The sequence below is a fragment of the Nomascus leucogenys genome, chromosome 11 (genome assembly GCF_006542625.1).
Source record: "Nomascus leucogenys isolate Asia chromosome 11, Asia_NLE_v1, whole genome shotgun sequence".
NCBI lineage: Eukaryota > Metazoa > Chordata > Mammalia > Primates > Hylobatidae > Nomascus > Nomascus leucogenys.
In genome coordinates, this window is record NC_044391.1 from 102143189 (window position 1) to 102157340 (window position 14152).

The window sequence follows — 14152 nt, forward strand, 5'->3', positions numbered from 1 at the left end:
AGTTTTGCTCTTGTTGCTCAGGCTGGAGTGCAATGGTGCGATCTCGGCTCACCACAACCTCTGCCTCCCGGGTTCAAGCGACTCTCCTGCCTCAGCCTCCCTAGTAGCTGGGATTACAGGCATGCGCCATCATGCCCGGCTGATTTTGTATTTTCAGTAGCGACGGGGTTTCTCCATGTTGGTCAGGCTGGTCTCAAACTCCTGACCTCAGGTGATCAGCCTGCCTTGGCCTCCCAAAGTTCTGGGATTACAGGTGTGAGCCACTGTGCCCGGCCCTGAGTTTTTATCTTTTTGTGTTTTTTTCTTAGGCAATTTTATTTTTTATTTTTTGAGATGGAGTCTCACTAAGTTGCTCAGGTTTGAGTACAGTGGCACAATCTCAGTTCACTGCAACCTCCACCTCCCAAGTTTAAGTGATTGTTGTGCCTTGGCCTCTGAGTAGCTGGAATTACAGGTGTGAGCCACCATGCCCGGCTAATTTTTTTATTTTTAGTAGAGATGGGGTTTTGTGATGTTGGCCAGGCTGGTCTCAAACTTCTGGCCTCAAGTGAACACCCGCCTTGGGTTTTCGGCCTCCGAAAGTGCTGAGATTATAGGCGTGAGACACTGCGCAGGCTTACTTTTACATTTTTTAATTATGTTTTTTACATCTGCTTCCCTGCACTATTTTTCCCTTATACCGGTGGGGGGTTGGGTGGTAATCCTTTTAGGTTGCTTCATATCTGATCACCTTAGTTATGAAATGTAATTTTTTTGGTCAATAAACACTTTTTCTTAAGATTTTTCTGGGATTGTGCAAAATACCAGAGGTAAACTGACATTCTTCAATCATACTTACAGATGGTAAGGCTCGATTGTTTACTGGTTTATTATAAAGGATACAAGTCAGGAACTGCCAAATGAAAGAGATGCATGAGGCAAGGTCAGGGTGAGGGAAGGGGTTTGGAAAGTAGAGCTTCCATGACTTCTTTGAGCATGCCACATTTCCAGCCCATCAATAGATTCACCAGCCCGGAAGCTCTACCATCATGCTTTTTAAACAGATTATTTCAGAGTCACAAAACAGTTTGTGTCCTCTTCTTAACTGTGAATACTTTATTAGCTTGTCCAAGGTTAGTCTGGAGGTTGGGAAGCTGATAATGAGTTTCATTTTTTGTTTTTCCAAATGTATTCACAGGGTTTGGTCAGTTTTGTGCCAGTCTCACAACATTCTTCTGCAGCTCTAGGAATCCTTCTTTGAAGGAAAGAAAAGGTGACTTTGCCCCTAGTAATAAATTTAGAACAAAAATGATCCAAGAGAGAGCTTTATTAAGATTGTAAGGTGATTTTTAAAGACTTGAGCCATAAGAAATTTCCATTCTTGTAGGTCAGAAATGGTTAAGTATTGACAGTTTCATATGGTTTACACTAACATTTTGTTACATTAAAAATATATTGGTTGCTTAAATACAGGGTTTGCCTTTCTAGCCCCTTAGGAAATTTACATGAAGTTACAGCACATAAAGTAATGTCATGGCCCAGCAGTGGACCCAAGAAGACATTATATGATTTATAGTAGAAACTTAATTTTGAAAAGGTCTAAAATGGAAATATTTATTTTTATACCTAATTAGTGGCTTTTTATTTGCCTTTTAAAAAGTGGTGGCATCTCTTTAAAAATCTTTATAACACTTAATAGTAAATATTTCATAAGTATTTGCTTAATGATTGATTTTTGCTGACTAAAGATTGCTAGAAAAATATGCTCAGCCTGTAAAGTTTGAAGGTAATGTGAAAATGAAGAGTTCTTTAGATTTCGTTTACACTGGGTATCTAGTGTTTTGGGCTCTTGGAAGGGCAGTAGAAATATCCCTCCTCCCTTATTTCACATGTAACATTTTTGCTTTTTCAGATATCTGCCTTGCTCAGCAAGTAATATATAAGCAACACACATAGACATGTTACATAGTAAGCCTGACATCTAAGGTGATAACGCGTTGGTTTCTTTTTCTTTTTCTTTTTTTTTTTTTTTTTTTTTTTTTTGGAGATGGAGTTTCGGTCTTGTCCAGGCTCTAGTGCAATGGCACCATCTCGGCTGAACGCAACCTCCGCCTCCTGGGTTCAAGTGATTCTCCTGCCTCAGCCTCCCAAATATTGGAGATTACAGGCATGTGCCACCACACCCAGCTAATTTTGTATTTTTAGTAGAGACGGGTTTTCTCCATGTTGGTCAGGCTGGTCTCGAACTCCTGACCTCAGGTGATCCATCCACCTTGGCCTCCCAAAGTGCCGGGATTACAGGCTTGAGCCACCACGCGCCGCCCTGATAATGTTTTTTATAAGGTTTCTTCCTTGCATTTAGCATATTTGAAATTTTAAAAACCTGTTTTTGAACTGTGAGGTTTTCTGGTTTAGTATTCATAGTTAAAATAGGAATTGGCAAGTTTTTGTTCTTGTGGCATATGCCTTTCCTTTTCTAGTCATATGGCGGATTGTCAGGCATTATGGTTATATATCTATATATTATATTAAAATGTTGGGATAGGCGCCTTGAGAGAAATTGGATTAAAAAAGAGAATAAAAATTATCTGAGGTAAGACACTCCTTTCTTTTACAACTTTTTAGATTTTTTTTTTTTTTCCAAATTTTATTTTTTTGAGACAGGGCCTTACTCTGTCACCCAGGCTGGACTACAGTGGTGCCATCATGGCTCACTTACAGCCTTGACCTTCCTGGCTCAAGGGATCTTCCCTGCCTCAGCTTCTTGAGTAGCTGGGATCATAGGCGTGTGCTACCATGCTGGGCTAATTTTTGTATTTTTTGTAGAGATGAGGTTTTGCCATGGTGCCCTAGCGAGTCTTGAAGTCCTGGGCTCAAGCAGTTGCCCACCTCAGCCTCCCAAAGTGGTGTGTGCTACCATGCCCAGCCTAATTCAGTATTTTATTTATATAAAAGATATACATGGATTATTTAGTCTACTTTTTAAAAAGTTTTAAGTTTGATTCTTTTGGCCAGTCTGAAGTTTTCAGCTGTCTGTATTTAGATGTGGTTTTTCTCATCATACCAAGATACCAAGACCATTGTCAGTCTTACTGCTTGGGAAATGCTCACACATAAAGGAGAGACGAACATATTTGTTACTTGTTTTTGTCTTGCAGAGTGGCCAGTTTCTAGGACTTGATATAGTAAAGAAAGTTGGTAGGAAACTGATTTGTTAAAGTATCAGCTTTAAAGGTGAATGAGATAATACTATTATTTAGGTAGAGAAATCATACGTGTTCATTCCAGATGTTAAACTTTTCTAATGAGCATTTTCTTCTTAAAATGTAATAATACAAAATGGCAGATACGTAATAGCAGTACTCAATAAATGTATTTCACGTGTTGAAAATGGATTATGATTGATTATTTAGTTTAATAGTAAATAATACTAGGAAAATTTCTTTGGAAAAATGGAAATATAGTTAATTTATTGAAGACTGGTAAAAATTCTCTGTCTTTGATACTTATTCTTAATTTGGCTACTTGAAAGGCATAGGTTGGACTGGGCACGGTGGCTCACGCCTGTAATCCCAGCACTTTGGGAGGCCGAGGCGGGCGGATCGTGAGGTCAGGAGATGGAGACCATCCTGGCTAACATGGTGAAACCCCGTCTCTACTAAAAATACAAAAAATTAGCCAGGCGTGGTAGCAGGCACCTGTAGTCCCAGCTACTTGGGAGGCCGAGGCAGGAGAATGGCATGAAACCGGGAGGTGGAGCTTGCAGTGAGCTGAGATTGCGCCACTGCACTCCAGCCTTGGCGACAGAGTGAGACTCCGTCTCAAAAAAAAGAAAAAGGCATAGGTTGAACATTATGAACTTCAATGAAAAATTGATGACTTTAGGATCCAGATTGGAATTACATTTAAATCACTCACATTTGTTTGCTTGAGTTTAGAGATTTTTTTTTTTTTTTTAAACAGAGTTTGACTTGGGATCATTTGGTGGAAAGAATCCTGAAAGAGGCTTTTGGAATTTGATTCTTCCTATTTATTTCATCCTGTACTCCATAAAACGATAGTGATTAAAATGAGTGCTGTTGTGTTTTTAGGCTTCTCATCATGGTTACTCCACAGTCTCCTGGATTTTAATATGTTAGAGCAGTGTGTGGGCCATTTGAGAGTGTGAATTGTTGCTGTGAAATAGTTGCAGAGTTAAGTAAAATCTGAAGAAAAGGAATTTCTGTGGGGCACTGTTATTCAATGACATATTTGTAAATCAATTCAGTAATTAACATGTAGGATATAGTACACTAGAGCACAGTTTTAATGCTGGCTTATTAAAGTGATATTTTATTGTGTGAGATATACTCTTCATTTTGTATAGGATATGATTTGATCCATAGCACTATAAGTGGGGTTTTTTTTTTTTTCTTCCTTCTTCCTGAGATGGAGTCTTACTCTGTCGACCAGGCTAGAGTGCAGTGGCATGATCTCGGCTCACTGCAACCTCTGCCTCCTATATTAAAGTGATTCTCTTGCCTCAGCCTCCTGAGTAGCTGGGATTTACAAGCACTCGCCACCATGCCCGGCTAATTTTCGTATTTTTAGTAGAGACGGGGTTTCACCATATTGGTCAGGCTGGTCTCGAACTCGTGACCTCAGGTGATCCACCTGCCTTGGCCCCCCAAAGTGCTGGGATTACAGGTGTGAGCCACTGTGCTCACCTTTTTTTTTTTTTTTTTTTTTTTTAAGAAGGAGTCTTGCTCTATCACCCAGGCTGGAGGGCAGTGGTGTGATCTTGGCTCACCTCCCAGGTTCAGGCGATTCTCCTGCCTCAATCTCCCAAGTAGCTGGGATTACGGACACCCGCCCACCACCATGCCCAGCTAATTTTTGTACTTTTAGTAGAGACGGGGTTTTGCCATGTTTGCCAGGTTGGTCTCAAACTCCTGACCTCAGGTGATCCACCCGCCTCAGCCTCCCAGAGTGCTGGGATTACAGGTGTGGGCTGTGCGGCCAAATTTGTAGTGTTTTGATTCAGGCTTAGGAATTTAGGTTTAGTCACTTTATGAGAGTAACTTGGTCTTTCAGGGGTGAAGTTATTAAGCTTACAGAAGTGGATATTAAGTTTAAAATTGAGTTCAGCATTTCATTGTTCAGTGACAAAAGCCTCCAGGCAGTTGAGAATGGTTTATTTAGAAAGCCAGATTCATGAATGGTTATGCTTTGGTGAAAATAGAATAAGGGGGTTAGGTAGTTTTAAGACATAACATTTTCAGCAAATGAGGCTTGATTTACCCACAGATTAACAAGAGATATTCAAGCTACCTCTCTGAGATAGTTACTTGTATGGGCACCTTCTTTTGGTTGTTAGGATATACTTTTTTTTTTTTTTTTTTTTTTTTTTTTTTTGAGACAGAGTTTCGCTCTTGTTGCCCAGGCTGGAGTGCAATGGCGCGATCTCAGCTCACCGCAGCCTCCGCCTCCCAGGTTCAAGCAATTCTCCTACCTCAGCCTCCCGAGTAGCTGGGATTACAGGCACGTGCCACTACACCTGGCTAATTTTGTATTTTTAGTAGAGACAGGGTTTCTCCATGTTGAGGCTGGTCTCGAACTCCTGACCTCAGGTGATCCACACACCTCGGCCTCCCAAAGTGCTGGGATTACAGACGTGAGCCACCGTGCCCAGCCTAGAATATTCTTTTTGTAACCCTCAGTATACTTGGGAAAACAGTCATAACTGATCATTTACCAAATAATTTTGTAGCAGAAAGAATGAAAGGGTAGTAAGGTCATTATTAGACCTTTTTTTTTTTTTTTTTTTTTTTGAGACAGGGTCTTGCTCTGTCACCCAGTTTAGAGTATAGTGGCATGATCATGGCTCACTGCAGCCTTGACCTGCCAGTCTCAAGTGATCCTCCGTCCTCAGCCTCCCAAGTGGCTGGGACTAGAGGCATGCACCAACCACACCTGGCTAATTAAAAAAAAAAATTTTTTTATAGAGATGGGATCTTCCTGTGTTGTCCAGGTTGGTCTCAAACTCCTGGGCTCAAGTAGTCCTCCTGCCTCAGCCTCCAAAAGTGCTGGGATTACAGGCATGAGCCACTGTGCCCGGCCATTATTAGACTTTTTTAAAGGCCATTATTGACTCCATGCTGGAGTATAGTGAAGCAAACACAACTCACTGCAGCCTTGACCTCCTGGGCTCAAGAGATCCTTCCACCCCACCCCAGGCCCCCAAGTAGCTGAGATTACAGGCACATGCCACCATGCCTGGCTAACTTGTGTATTTTGCATAGTGATGGTGTTTGACCATGTTGTCCAGGCTGGTCTCGAACTCTGAAGCCAAAGTGATCTGCCCACCTCAGCCTCCCAGAGTACTGGGATTATGGGCATGAGCCCCACCACACATGGCCTTATTAGACATTTTGGTAAGAGTTTAAACATAGCAAATCCAACTTTTTCATATTTTCCAGGTTTTGGTTATATATGTATCTACAATGAATGCAGTTCTCTAAATGTAACTAACTGCTCACTGTTATACATGAACCTAGAACATACCAATCTTAATACATATTGATAGCAGATTTAAAATACATCTCTAATAAATTCTAGCTTATTCTGGTTATTCTTACAGTTGGATCATCAGAATGCAGTCCTTGAATACTTTGGAACTTTTAGTGGCATCTCATTCTGTTGAAGAAGGGATAGCCATCTCTGTGCTGTAATTTTAGCATATTTAGTCAATTGGATTGACTATTGAATATTTTTGCATTTCATTATCTTTTTCTAGTTACCTTTGTATACACATCTGCTTTTGATATTTCCACTTACAAAGTACGTTTTGGCACACAAACATTTCTTAAAGTTTTATGTTCAATTTTTATTTTACTTTTTCTTTTTTTCCCCGGACAAGGTCTCGTTCTGTCACCCAGGCTTGAGTGTAGTGGCACAGTCTTGGCTCACTGCAGTCTCAACTTCCCAGGCTCCAGCAATCCTCCCACCTTAGCCTTCCATGTAGGTGGGACCACAGGTGCGCGCTATGACACCTGGCTAATTTCTTTTGTATCTTTGGTAGAGATGGGGTTTCATCATGTTGTCCAGGGTGGTCTTGAACTCCTGAGCTCTCAAGCAGTCCATCTGCTTTGGCTCCCCAAAGTTTTGGGATTATAGGTGTAAGCCACCACGCCTGACCACAAACATCTTAAAAGATGGAAGAATACTGTCATATACCCTTTTAGCAAACCAGGATGATCTGGGTTCTTGTTGGAGGATTTTGCATGATGGAGTCTCAGTTGAGTCATTAACTGGATGAGAATACACATCATCTTTCCCTCTTCTCCTTAGAAATACATTGAGAACATTCATCTAAGATGTCACCATCTGAAGACTTGATAGTCTGAGATTTTGCTTTGTAAGATAGTTTCACATGTATCAGTAGAATCTAGTATGCTGCTATCTCTTTGCATCTGTTGTCTGATACCTCTAATAATTAGAAAGGCCTTCCTCTGTAAATTTTTCTTCTCTTCGCAATTATGAGTGAAAAATAAATTCATAATTATCAACTGGTCAACGGTAGCTAAAAGCAGACTACAAGGATGGTGTCTTTGGTCTTTCTGAACTGTTTTGAAAGAGATCTGATACCTCAGGCTATGCAGTAAGGAAACTGTATGAACATTAACAGTTTATTTCACTTTTGTATCCTCTAGGTGATGCCATCATTCCCCTGTTCCATTTTAGTCTTTATTTAAAGCATAGCTGAGAATAACTGATGAATGTTGATGAAATTGTAAAGTGTTTCAAGATATAGGAAAAATAAGATAACTAGATTCTACTTTACATTTATAAAAGGGCCAAGTGGATACATATAATAATTACAGAATAAGGGTGAGTTCTGTTCTAGTCTTAGAAAAGTAAACTTTCTTGTTTTTTGGAATATGTCTAAGGAAGAATGTAAGTCATGAGATATCCCTTTGAATAGTTAGATCTGTTTATAAAAGAAATGGAAAAGCTAAAATTGAGTGTAACGGACCCTGATTGGTATATTGGACTTCCTGCTTTTTCTCATAGCTTTTTTCTAATCATGGTGTACAATAAAGTTCATTAGTAGGTTTTGGTTTATTGATTTCCAGTTCCAGTATTCCTGCCACTTCCAAGATTACTCTCAAATCATCCTGATAGAAGCTTCAGGCTTTCTAAAAGTCTTTGTTTTTAGTTGTCTGTGTTTATCTCCCAGATGGCTGTTTACATCCACTGATAGGTTTCGCTGATGATCTCTGCAAGGACAGTCAATCTTGGTTTTTATTGGTTCTTAGTTTCTTCTCAGCCCTCCTTTTCTACCTTTCTCTATATTGAAAATATAATACGTTAAAGAAGCTCTGCTGTGTCATAAGAAATAACTCTAATCCCAAGTGAAAGCTTCTGTGACCTATTAATGTTAATAAAACTGATATTTATGGATATAAAGAATATGACTTGTTTTTTTGTGGATAGTTTTTGTTTTGTTGTTTTTGAGATGGAGTTTTGCTCTAGTTGCCTAGGCTGGAGTGCAATGGTGTGATCTCTGCTCACTGCATCCTCCGCCCCCTGGACGTGATTCTCCTGCCTCAGCCACCCGAGTAGATGAGATTACAGGCACCTGCCACCATGCCCGGCTAATTTTTGTATTTTAGTAGAGTCAGGGTTTTCCATGTTGGTCAGCCTTGTCTCGAACTCCTGACCTCAGGTTATCCACCCATCTTGGCCTCCCAAAGTGTTGGGATTACAGGTGTGAGCCACTGTGTCTGGCCTGGATAGGAATTTTGTAAGATACTTAATGTATTCTGCTAGATGGACTGAATGTAATTTTTTTGTTCAGTTAAACAATTTTAGTACATTTGATTTAGGTTCTTTTGCAAGGGATCTAAATGTCATATCTTCGATGGAATTTAAAAATTAGGTTAATCACTTTTTGAGAACAATTTTTAATATTAACAATGTTGACAGAAACAGGAAGACCTGTGTTTTACATTATTTAAAACTCCTTTGTAAGAGCATTTCTGTAAAATAATACTTACATTTAGTAAACCTCATGAATATGGAATTAATTTCCAAGAAGCTAAATTGCTCAAAAAAGTGTAGTTTTATTTTTAAGTAGTAAATTTAAGTGTACATATCACTTTCTTTAAATTGCATTTAATATACCAATTTAAATAAAATAGTATTTTTGATTCTTAAGTTTAATGGGATTGGGTATTAATAAAAAGTCATTATTTACAGCATTGAAATCTTTTGGGATGAATGGATATAGGCATTTTTTTCTTCTCAGGTATATTCAAGAGCAAATGACCAAGAGCCATGTGGGTGGTGGTTGGCTAAAGTTCGGATGATGAAAGGAGAAGTAAGTACTCTTCACACTTGCTTTGTGACTAGTTTCTAAGGAAGTACCTCAGTGCTTGGTTTTTGTAAATCTTATTTCAGCTGTTAGTTTTATTTCTAAAGTCTACCTGAGAAATAGTTGATCAGACATTTCCATTAGCATTAATTTCTGTTTGTGTTCTGTATTGGCAAACACCAAAGCTGCTCTCCAGAGGTACACCTCAAGCATGTAAGGACCACCAAGGTTCATGCTTGTAAGAACCTGTAATCTAGTTTAGGCAAATCAGATTGATGCGGCTAAGCTGTGCTTAGTATTTTATGCCACATGGAGGGGAGGGTCCATTGGTTAAGCTGAGCAAGGTAATTAGAACTTTTAAACTTCATTATTTTTGTTCAGATGGGATTTTTAAAGTATTTTGATGTCTTTTAGTTTTATGTCATTGAATATGCTGCTTGTGACGCTACTTACAATGAAATAGTCACATTTGAACGACTTCGGCCTGTCAATCAAAATAAAACTGTCAAAAAAAATACCTTCTTTAAATGCACAGTGGATGTTCCTGAGGATTTGAGAGAGGCGTGAGTAATTTTATTTACTATTGAATTGTTTTGTGAATTAAGAAGATTTTTCAGTCCTACAAAACATTTTCCCTAATGCCCAATCAAACCTGCTGACGGAAAATCATCTTAATGAACAAAGGTTTTAGTGGGGGATGTCAAAATGAAACACTGACTTTGTATTATGACTCTCCTCTGACTTTAATCTGTTATTGAGTTCTTACACATAAATTAATTTCTCTCTAGGTGTGCTAATGAAAATGCACATAAAGATTTTAAGAAAGCAGTAGGAGCATGCAGAATTTTTTACCATCCAGAAACAACACAGCTAATGATACTGGTAAGATAATACCATATTATAAGGTAGCTTATTAATGGGTATTGCACAGATTTTATAATTACATATTTCAGAAGAGAAAAGCTAAGGTCAACTTAGTGTATAGTGAATTTATTAATACAGTGTGGGAGAAAAATTTGCAGCTATAAAATGTTAATTACTTTACATTCTTAACATCATAAAATTCTTAATGTGTGAGATTCTGGATTTTCCCCCAATCAAACATATTCTGAATAGCAGATCTAAATAATACAGGAATTCAGAAAAGAAAGTGTGATTACTCAGAGTAGTGAGTGTTAGGTGAAAGAAGTGTAGTAGATGAGAAGTAAGGAAGGGTTTGCATAGAAGATGGGATGGTGTTTGTGCTATTTGGAAGAATGATTAAAGTTTTGAGTAATTAGCTTGTTTGTTTATAGTCTGCCAGTGAAGCCACTGTGAAGAGAGTAAACATCTTAAGTGACATGCATTTGCGAAGTATTCGTACGAAGTTGATGCTTATGTCCAGAAATGAAGAGGCCACTAAGCATTTAGAAGTAAGTGGGTTTACTTACAAAAGAGTTTTCTGTGTCCCATTTAGTTTTTGTTTGCTTTTTGGAGACAGATTCTGGCTCTGTTGCCCAGGCTAGAGTGCAGTGGCACAATCTTGGCTTACTGCAACCTCCGCCTGGCGGATTCAAGTGGTTCTCCTGCCTCAGCCTCCATGTAGCTGGGATTGCAGGTGTGCCCCACCAAGCCCAGCTAATTTTTGTATTTTAGTAGAGATGGGGTTTTGCCATGTTGGCCAGGCTGGTCTCGAGCTCCTGGCCTCAAGTGATCGCCCGCCTTAGCCTCTCAAAGTGCTGGGGTTACAGGCATGAGCCACCGAACCTGGCCCCCATTTAGTTTCATATTTTTCAAGTTCCTTGCTTCAAACGAAGGAAGCCTAGGACCTCTGTTTTCGTGATTATTTGGAGTTGTCGTGTCTGTAGAAGAATTGCTTTTCCATTTTACCTTTTATCAAACATAGCCTTTCCTTTGCTAAATGCCTGTTGACTTGTTGGTAGGACTTAGATGACAGGTGCCAAAGAGCTAAGAAACTAGGGATACTCAGTAGACTGTATTGCTAGTTCTTTACTTTGTATTTAACCTTTTTATTTTTTTAACTGCCTCGTCGTCTGTCAGACATGATACCTTTCATCAGTAACTAGTTCACTGTAACAACTCTTGTGTGAGAGGAGAGGAGGACTAGGAGTGAGGCATCATGTGGCATGTAGTATTAAAATATTAAGCTAATCATTATATCTCTGTCTTATCCTAAGGTACTCTGTTTTGTCCTGTTCTTCCCTGCTACGCTATTAGGATACTTGTTCTTCCCACTCACTCACACTTTCTAGATCTAGATGAACACATGTGCATGCACACACTGTGGTGTCTTAGAGAAATTAAGATATGTTTATTATCCTTAGGACAAATTTGGAAATGTTCTCATTAATGTAAAAGTTCTGAACAAGGGATATGTGAACAGATCTGCCTGTATCTGGAAAAGTGTTTTAGACTAATAAAATAGACGAATAAAACAGTTTCTTTTCCCCATTCATTTTATGACATTAGATGAGTTTCCTTTGTTTCTTAAGAGACTGAGTTTTGGCCTTTTTTTTAAAATTTATGTGGGTTTTTGGTGATTTTTTCTTCTCGGGTTTTTCTTTACACTGTGGTAAAGTACATATAAAACTTAGCATCTTAACCATTTTTAAGTGTACACTTAGTATTAAGTGTGTTTACATTATTGATCAATCTTCAGGACTTCTCATCTTGTAAAACTGCAAATCTATACCCTTTAGACAGCTGCTCATTTTCCCCTTTCCCCAGCCCCTGGCAACCATCATTCTATTTTCTGTTGCGATAAATTTGACTATTTTAGATACCTCATGTAAGTAAAATAATTTTAGTCTTTTTTGTGACTGGCATATTTTACTTAGCATCAAGTTTTATCTTTGTAGCATGTGTCAGAATTTCCTTTTTAAGGCAGAATGTGTATACCACATTGTGTTCATTCATTCATTGGTCTGTGGATTTGGGTTGCTTTCACCTCTTGACTATCGTAAATAATGCTATGAACATGGATGTGCAATAAAACATTTTGTGGCCGTGTGTGGTAGCTCATACCTATAATCCCAGCACTTTGGGAGGCTGAAGTGGGAGGATTGCTTTAGCCCGAGAGTTCGAGACCAGCCTGGGTAACATAGTGAGAGCTCTTCTCTACAAAAAATAAATTAAAAAAAAAAAAAAATTAGCTGGGCTCAGTGGTGCGTGCCTGTATTTCCAGCTATTCAGGAGGCTGAAGTGGGACGATTGCTTGAGCCCAGGAGATTGAGTTGGCAGTGAGCCATGATCACGCCACTGCACCCTAGCCTTGGTGACAGAGTGAGACCCTGTCTGGAAAAAAACCAAACCATACAAAAAAGCCATTTTGTATTTTGATCTTTTATAATACTAATTTTCTTTTTTTATTAGTGCACAAAACAACTTGCAGCAGCTTTTCATGAGGAATTTGTTGTGAGAGAAGATTTAATGGGCCTGGCAATAGGAACACATGGTAGTAACATCCAGCAAGCTAGGAAGGTTCCTGGAGTTACCGCCATTGAGCTAGATGAAGATACTGGAACATTTAGAATCTACGGAGAGGTAAGTTCTCTTTCTCCTGCCTTGGCCTTTGGTGTATTAACCATCTATTGTTTGATTATGTTTTTATCTGAAATTGCAGTTTCCAGTGAAACACTTTTGAGGTAGAATTTATTCAATTAGTATCAAAGTCAGCCTAGTAGTCATTACTTATGAAGCTGAATTGAAGTTAACTTTGTATTGAGGGGAGTGAAAGATTTACTAAATAATTAAATATGTAGTTTTTTTATTGAGGTTTCTTAACTGCTTCTGAGTTTGCTTCAGTTTTATACCCATAACAAATATCGAAGTATTTTTTTTTTTTTTTGAATGTTTACTGTGTGCCAGGCACTGGCAGGAGTAAATGGCATATATTAGAATAGCTTTTCTAGAACTTGAGTTTGTATAATACTTCGTCACTGGTTAATCATGATGTTTGCAGGGGTAGAAAATTAGTAAGTTTTTTTTAAAATGTTACTCAGCCAGGTGCAGTGGCACACACCTGCAGTCCTAGCTACTTGGGAATCTGAGGCAGGAGGATTGCTTGAGCCCATGAGTTTGAATCTAGCCAGGGCAACATAGAGTTTAGGAAAATATATGTAAATTTATATATATACATATACATGCATCTTATCTATATTTTTATATATGTAAATTGAGACCATCCTTCAAATTTGAGTAACTGGATTTTTTTTTTTTTTTTTAAAGAGACAAGGTTTTGCCATGTTGCACAGGCTTGTCTCGAACTCCTGAGCTCAAGCAATCCACCTGCCTCAGCCTCCCAAAGTGCTGGGACTATAGGCGTGAGCCACCATGCCTGGCCTGGAGTTTTTTTTTGTATGACAGTTTTGTCTCTTGACTTTTCATACATAGCTCTTATGAACAGCTGCTTTCACATATTAAAGCTGACTAGAAGCTTCACTTTTAATTTCAAAACCTTTAAAAGTAGACAGTATAACATAGTAATTAAGACAGCCAGGCATGGTGGCTCACGTCTGTAACCCCAGCAGTTTTGGAGGCTGAAGCAGGAGGATCACTTGAGTCCAGGAATGAGAGGCTGCAGTGAGCTATGATCATGCCATTGTCGTCTCGCCTGAGCGACAGAGCAAGGTCCTGTCTTGTTGAGAAGGAGGAGGGAAAAAAAAAAAGATGGGCTTTGGAGTCATACTGCCTGGATTGGAATTCACTTTAAGTAGGCCGCTTTGAGTAGGCTTGGAGTTTGTTACTTCCTTGTATAAGTGTTCTCATTATAAAATAATAATAGTGCTTACCTTAATATAGTTCTTAAGGATTGGATGC

The 14152-nt window shown here is 38.9% G+C and overlaps 2 protein-coding genes across 9 annotated transcripts in view; one reads left to right on the forward strand and one right to left on the reverse strand.

Annotated features, from left to right (window-relative positions):
- Positions 1-14152, forward strand: part of FXR1 (FMR1 autosomal homolog 1) — a 67714-nt gene that overhangs the window by 26206 nt on the left and 27356 nt on the right. For all 8 annotated transcript variants that reach the window (XM_030822858.1, XM_030822861.1, XM_030822859.1 and 5 more), the window contains 5 exons: positions 9269-9340; positions 9749-9897; positions 10123-10216; positions 10630-10746; positions 12707-12877. In XM_030822858.1, the coding sequence (XP_030678718.1) occupies positions 9269-9340; positions 9749-9897; positions 10123-10216; positions 10630-10746; positions 12707-12877 (603 nt within the window). The remainder of the gene's footprint in view (positions 1-9268; positions 9341-9748; positions 9898-10122; positions 10217-10629; positions 10747-12706; positions 12878-14152) is intronic.
- The window catches only part of DNAJC19 (DnaJ heat shock protein family (Hsp40) member C19), a 53045-nt gene that overhangs the window by 1723 nt on the left and 37170 nt on the right, over positions 1-14152 (reverse strand). The gene's annotated exons all lie outside the window — the stretch shown is intronic.